Genomic DNA, 7,248 nt, shown 5'->3' with positions numbered 1-7,248 from the left:
GTTCTTTATATGGTTGGAAATTCCTTGGAAAGATATTTCCAACGGCGCCAATTTTGCGCATGATCGATGTTGTATGAGGGATCTATGTCTTTGGGAAATTGGGTTGTTGGGCAGAGGAAAGTCCAATTCGGATTTTAGTAAGGGTAAAGTAGTCTTTTCACACTGGTATTTCCTAATTCGTTTTAGAGGTTTATTAGGGGTAAAACCAAGTCCCAGTTCAGTTTTAGAAAGGTTGAGAACGCTTAGGGATTGCGAGTAAAGATAAGAGACGAGGAAGATCAAGAATTCTTCAAAATGCTAAGGTATCGCTAGTGGAATTCGTTGGGGGTGATCCCTATCGACGTATATGAGATCTTTCTATGTTGGGTTCGTTCACCATACACAAATATGTTTAATTCAAAAAAGTTTCATAGAGATTGAATGATAAATCTTGAAGTTCTTAACGAACAAATTGTTGAATCTCGATTGGTTGGGTTGTAGAATACCTTTAGTGGTTTGGTTTGTGTTTCTGGGCTGTTTTATGAGTCTAAACTATTGGATATTAAGTATATTAGTGATTCTAAGTGTTTGGGGGAAGATCCATGGAAGTTTTGGAGGTTTATAATTGAAAAATCAGAGAAGAAAAGTTGGAAAACTATTTGATAGGCCCTGGGGCGTCTCGCCTAGCAGAGTCCCTGGGGACAGACTTTGTCCGTCAGTCTCTGGCTCCCCGCACCTCTCAGAGCGCCAGGGTCACCTGGAGGTCCCATTTCTCCACCATCTTTTCGTACGAGTTCCTAAGTGATATACCTATAAATCCTAATTTATTCCAACACTCTAAAGTACATCTAAACATCATGAAATCGTCCATAAACATGAACTCATGATCCTTGAATCCATAATTCAATTCAAGAGAAGTTAAAATCAAAGTAAAAAAAGTTACGAGTCGAGTCTAAAAATTAAGAAGAAAGTCAAAGTAAGTTCGTAAGGCATTCAAGAGCCTTAAACAAATATTTTAACTTTGCTTTAAGGTTTAACCGATGAGTTGAGCAAACAATAAAAGAGTGGAGTTAAGTTTTCGAAATCTATAAGGGAACTAAGTATTCCCTAAGAGTTAAGTTTCAAGTTAAGAAAAGAGTAAGAACTTAGTTAATTTCTCATGAGTTATAAGGGAACTAATAACTCCCTAAAATTTTATAAGGATAAGCACGCAGAGCTTCGTTGATCCAGTTTGAGCTCTAGAGTTAGTGGTGAGTCTGCTTGTATTTCAAAGGATTCTTTTTATGCTTTCTAGTCTTTCCACTTCAGAATGTTGTGGGGTCTGTCCCAATATTCATCTAAGTAGTTTTAGAGGATTCATAGACAGATGGTCAGTTAGTTCAGTTGAGTCTATTTTATTTCACATATTTCATTTTGATACTAAAGTGTGATTTTGGCAGAGACATTAATTTAACTTATTTAGAAGATTGTTCTTATTTTATTATTGAGTATGTCTTCCGCTGAGTTAAGTAAGTCAAGTCAAGGGTTTGCTCGAGGCCAACAATGGTCACCGAGTGCCAGTCCGCCCAGGGTGTAATCTCGAGGCGTGTGGTATCAGAACACAGAGGTCAAGTGTCGTAGGGAGTCTATGAAGATGTTTCCTAAGGTCCTTAGTCATTGGTTTGAAGAGCGCCACATCTATGATTAGGTGGCTACTACATTTAGGAATTTCTTCATTTCTTTCATACTTCTTTTTGTGCGTTAGAGTTTATCTCTAAAAGTCTCTCTCTAATTCTTGAGTGCGCGTATTTCAGATTACAATTCCTCCACCAAGAGCATTAAGAGGTCTTCCAGCTAGGAGAAATGTAAAGCTCAAGAAAAGGAATTACCAAATGCTCCAGATGTGCAACCCCAAGGAGAGGTTACCAACGCAGAATTACAAGAAGCTATCCGGATGTTAAGTCAAGTAGTAACCACCAAGTCTGGTAACAGAGAGGAGCTCGATAAGAAGGGGATGACACCTCGAGGATTCGTGAGTCTCTAAGAATGAATCCTACTAGCTTCGCCGTATCAAGCACTACAGAGGATCCGTAAAACATTATGGAGGAATTGATAAAAAGTGTTTGAAGTGATGCATATGGTTGGTGCTAAGAGTGTTGAGTTAGTTGCATATCAACTGAAGAGTGTGGCTAAAAACTGGTTTGAGCAATGGAATGATGGTAGAGCTAAGGATACACCACATCCAAGTTGGGCTTGCTTTGAAATAGACTTCTTCAGCATTTCTTTCCCTGAGAACTGAAAGAAGCAAAGGTACGGGAGTTCCTCACTTTGAAATGGTACTCCTGGAGTGTGCACGAGTATGGGTTAAAGTTCACCGAACTGTCACGCTATTCTCCGGAGATCGTGAAGGATATGGGGAGAATAATGATCTTGTTTGTTGCTACGTTAGGTCATGGTTCAAGCAAAGAAGGTAGGGATGCAGTGGTAATTGGTGACATGGACATATTGAGGCTAATGGTCTATGTGCAGCAAGTTGAAAAGGAAATTTTGGGGAACAAAGAAGAGTACAGAAAAAAGAAGGCCAAGACTGGGAATGAGTTTGGGCAACAAAAACATTGTTCGTGTCAACCCAATTCCAGAAACAAAAGGGGCATGCACCATCATCTTCTAGTGCATCTGCACCCACAATTCTCATAACTTCAAGGCTAGACCAGCACAATCTCAAGGTACTGTGGCAAAAGGAGGGAGTTGGGATCCTTCATGTGCTAAGTGTGATAGAAACCACCCCGGTAGATATCGTGATGGCCAGACAGGTTGCTTCAAATGTGGTCAAGAGGGTCACTTCATGAGAGAGTGCCCTAAGAATAAGCAAGGGGGTGGAAATGCGGGCAATAGAGCTCAATTTTCATCAGTTGCTCCACCATATAGGGCTGTACCTAGATGAGCCATTTCTGGTACTCGCAGAGGGGCAAACTGTCTTTATACAATCATAGCCGCCAACAGTAAGAGAAATATTCAGATGTTGTCATGGGTATGATCAAAGTCTTTATGTTTTATTTTTATGCTTTGTTAGAACCAGGAAAAAGTTTATCTTTTGTAACTCCTTATGTTGCAAATCTGTTTGAGATTCTTCCTGAAAAACATAATGAACCCTTCTCTATATTTACACCTATTGGGGAGTCTATTCTACAGAAAAGAGTCTACCATGATTGTCCTGTGTCCATCAATCACAAGAACACCATGGCTGATCTAGTAGAGTTACACATGGTAGATTTTGATGTCATTCTAGGTATGGATTGGCTTCATTTGCGTTATGCAGTAATATATTGTAGAACTCGAGTTGTCAAGTTCCAGATTCCTAATGATCCAATCATATAGTGGACTAGTAGCTCAGCAGTACCAAAAGGTCGTTTTATGTCATATCTAAAGGTGAGAAAGTTAGTCTTAAAAGGGTGTATCTATCCCTTAGTCCAAGTTAATTACTCAAGTGCTGAGATAACTTCCCTTCAGTCAGTTCCTATAGTCAGTGAGTTTCCAAAATCCTTTCCTGATGATCTACCCGGAGTCCACCTGAAAGAGAGATAGACTTTGTCATAGACATTATTCCAGATACTCGTCCTATTTTTACAGAATGGCACCAGCAGAGTTAAAAGATCTAAAGACAATTGAAAGATTTGTTAGATAAAGACTTCATTCGATCAAGTGTCTCACCTTGGGGTGCTCCAGTCTTGTTTGTAAGGAAGAAAGATGGTTCCCTTAGGATGTGTACAAACTACCGCCAATTGAATAAGGTGATCATCAAGAATAAATATCCTCTTTCTAGAATAGATGTTCTTTTTGACTAACTTTAGGGTGCTTCATGCTTCTCGAAAATTGATCTAAGATCAGGTTACCATCAATTGGAAGTTAAGGAATGTGATATTCCAAACACGTCTTTTAGAACTAGATATGGGCACTATGAGTTTCTAGTTAAGTCCTTTGGTTTGACAAATGCACCTTCAACATTCATAGATTTTACGAACAAAGTCTTCAAGCCTTTTTTAGATCTGTTTTTCATCGTCTTCATTGATGACATACTGGTTTACTCAAAGAGTGAAGAAGATCATGCTAGTCACCTTAGGATAGTTCTTCACACTTTGAGGGATAAAAAGCTATATGCCAAGTTCTCTAAGTAGGAATTATTTCTTAAGTCTGTAGCATTCTTGGGTAACATTTTTTCTGGTTATGGGATTAGATTTTACACTTAAAAGATAGAAGCAGTTCAGAGTTGGCCTAGACCCACATCTCCAACGGATATAAAGAGTTTCTTGGGTTTTGATGGTTATTGTAGGAGATTTGTTGAATGGTTTTCGTCTATCTCGTCTCATTTGACCAAGCTAACTCCGAACACAGTCAAGTTTCAATTGTATGAAGATTGTGAGAAAAACTTTTAGTAATTGAAAAAGAGATTGACTATCGCTCTGGTTGTGACCTTACCAGAGGGTACTCAAGGTTTTGTGGTGTATTGTGATGCATCAAGAGTCGGTTTGGGCTGTCTGTTGATGTAAAATGGCAAGGTGATAGCTTATGACTCTATAAAGTTGAAGGTTCATGAGAAGAATCATCCAACTCATGACTTGTAGTTGGCTGCAGTAGTTTTTGCTTTGAAGATATGGTGTCACAACTTGTATGGTGTTCATGTAGACATATTCACTTATCACAAGAGCCTCCAATATGTGTTCACACAGAAAGAGCTAAATCTCAGACAAAGGAGGTGGTTAAAGTTACTCAACAATTATGATATGAGTATTATTTACCACCCAGGTAAGGTTAATGTGGTTGATGTGTCTTGAGCAGGTTATCCATGGCTAGTACCACCCGTGTTGTAGAAGAAAAGAGGGAGTTATCTAAAGATGTGGACAGACTTGCACATTTGGAGTCAGACTTATGGATTCCACAGAAAGAGAAGTAGTTGTGACCAATGGGGTTGAGTTATCATTAGTGTCAGAGGTGAAAGAGAAGCAAGATCAAGATGCCATTTTGCTTGATTTGAAGGCAAGTGTCCATAACCAAATAGTATTGGCTTTTGAACATGGGGGAGATGGGTAGATTGTGTGTACCCAGGGTGTATGAAATCCAAGAGAGGATCCTCGAGAGGGCTCATAGCTCTAGATATCCATTCATCCGGGTTCCACCAAGATGTACCACAATTTGAGAGAGGTATATTGGTGGGAAGACATGAAAAAAGATATTGCTGAGTTTGTTGCCAAGTGCTCAAATTGCCAAAACCAAAGGCCTGGAGATCTGGCTCGGATTATAGAAATTCGGGAATGGAAGTGGGAGACGATTAATATTTACTTTATCACAGGCTTGCCTAGATCTCGCAGGCAGCATGATTCTATTTGGGTGATTATCGATTAAATGACAAAGACAATCCATTTCTTGCCGGTAAAGACTACCTATTCTGACGAGAACTATGCTAAGTTGTACCTTCAAGAGGTGGTGAGACTTCATGAGGTTCCACTCCCCATTATTTTGGATAGAGGTGCACAATTCTGGAAATCTTTCGAGAAAGGTTTGGGTTCAAAGGTGAACTTATGAACTGCTTTTCATCCTCAGACAGATGGACAAGCAGAGCGTTCTATCCAAACCTTAGAAGATATGTTGAGAGCTTGTGTGATAAACTTCCAAGGGAATTGGTATGATCACATACCTCTGGTTGAGTTCACTTACAATAATAGCTACCATTCTAGCATCCAAATGTCTCCATATGAAGCTCTTTATGGGAGAAGATCCAGATCTCCAATTGAAGGTTCTGAAGTTGGTGAAATATGGTTGATAGGAAAATATCTAGTTCACCAAGATATAGAGAAGGTGAAAGTTATTCAAGAGATATTGAAAATGGAACAGAGTCGCCAAAAATCCTATACATATGTTAGAAGAAGGTCCATATAGTTTAAGGTGGTGATTGGGGGTATCTGAAATTTTCACCCATGAAGGGTGTTATGAGGTTTTTTAAGAAGAGGATACTTAGTCCTCGATATATTGGACCTTATAGATTCTCTAAGAGAGTGGTCAATGTGGCTTATGAGTTAGAGCTACCCCAAGAGTTAGAAGCGGTTCATACGATATTCCATGTGCTTGTGTTGAAGAAATGCTTGTGTGATCCTTTACTTATTGCACCAACTGAAAATTTTGGGATTAAGGATAATTTATCCTATGAGGAGATTCCAGTTGAAATTTTGGATCGTCATGTTTGGGAGCTGAGGACAAAGGAAGTTGCATCAGTCAAGGTCCTTTGGAGAAATAAGTTTGTTGAAGAAGAAACTTGGGAAGCTGAAGAGGAGATATCGACATCTCTTCAAATGCAGAGATAATTCAGACCGAGGTACTAAATTCTCTTCTTAACACTTTATGAGACTATGTGTAAGCAGGTTCTTATTTGTTTTTGTTGTTGAGTGTTGAAATGATGTTACTACCCTTAGCTAAGTGAAATAGTTCTCATTCCCGGATGAATGTTCCCAAGGGGGAGATATTATGACATCTCATAACATGAAATAACTAATAATAAGCTATGAAACCAAGAATAATTTTTTTTTAAAATATACATTGGAATCTGGAAAATTTCTTAAGTGTAAAAGTGAGATTTTGGTCATTTTTAAACTGTCATAACTCCTAACTCAGGAGGAATTAGGGTGATTTCTGTATATGGTTGGAAAGATCATTCCAAAGGCGCCGAGTTTGAACATCTTCGATGTCGTATGAGGGAGATATGCCTTTCGGAAGTTGGGTAATTGGACAGAGGAAATTCAAAGAGAAGAGAAGAGGACGATCAATAATTCTTTTAGAACACTAAGGTTTTGCCAGTGGAATTCGTCGGGGTGATCCCTATCGAGGTATGTAATATCTTTCTGTGTTCGATTCGTTCATCCACACACCAACATGTTTAATTCATCAAGTTTCATATAGATTGGATGATAAATCTTGAAGTTCTTGATGAATAAATTGTTAAGTTCCTATTGGTTGGATTGTAGCATATCTTTAGTGGTTTGATCCGTGTTTATGGGCTGTTTTTTGAGTCTAAACTATTAGGTATTGAGTATATTAGTGATCCTAAGTGTTTGGGGGAAGATCCATGGAAGTTTGGGAGGTTTAGACTTGAAAATCGGAGAAGAAAAGTCGGAAAACACTTTTGATAGGACCTGGGGTGCCGCGCTTACCAGAGCTCCTAAGGACAGACTCTGTCCGCCAGGCTTTGGCACCCCGTACCTCTTAGAGCGCCAGGGTCACCTGGAGATCCCATTTATCACC

At 39.1% G+C, this 7,248-nt stretch overlaps 1 protein-coding gene across 1 annotated transcript; it reads left to right on the top strand.

Annotated features, from left to right (window-relative positions):
* Nucleotides 1–2,370: 2,370 nt before the first annotated feature.
* On the top strand, nucleotides 2,371–2,902 carry LOC107024903 (DNA-binding protein HEXBP-like). Its single transcript, XM_015225829.1, has 2 exons — nucleotides 2,371–2,575; nucleotides 2,685–2,902. The coding sequence occupies exons 1-2, from the start codon at nucleotides 2,371–2,373 to the stop codon at nucleotides 2,900–2,902; spliced, it is 423 nt and encodes a 140-aa protein (XP_015081315.1).
* The last annotated feature ends 4,346 nt before the right edge of the window (nucleotides 2,903–7,248 follow it).

The sequence above is a fragment of the Solanum pennellii genome, chromosome 7 (assembly GCF_001406875.1).
Source record: "Solanum pennellii chromosome 7, SPENNV200".
Classification (NCBI taxonomy): domain Eukaryota; kingdom Viridiplantae; phylum Streptophyta; class Magnoliopsida; order Solanales; family Solanaceae; genus Solanum; species Solanum pennellii.
The sequence above is the reverse complement of the archived record's forward strand: the minus strand, read 5'-3'. Positions and strand labels throughout refer to the sequence as shown.

What these genes read in the sequence shown, in the direction of transcription:
- LOC107024903 (XM_015225829.1), top strand. Translation starts at nt 2,371, where the DNA reads ATGGGGAGAATAATGATCTTGTTTGTTGCTACGTTAGGTCATGGTTCA. An exon ending in GTTTGGGCAACAAAAACATT is followed by an intron (nt 2,576 to 2,684) that starts GTTCGTGTCAAC and finishes CACAATCTCAAG; the next exon opens with GTACTGTGGCAAAAGGAGGG.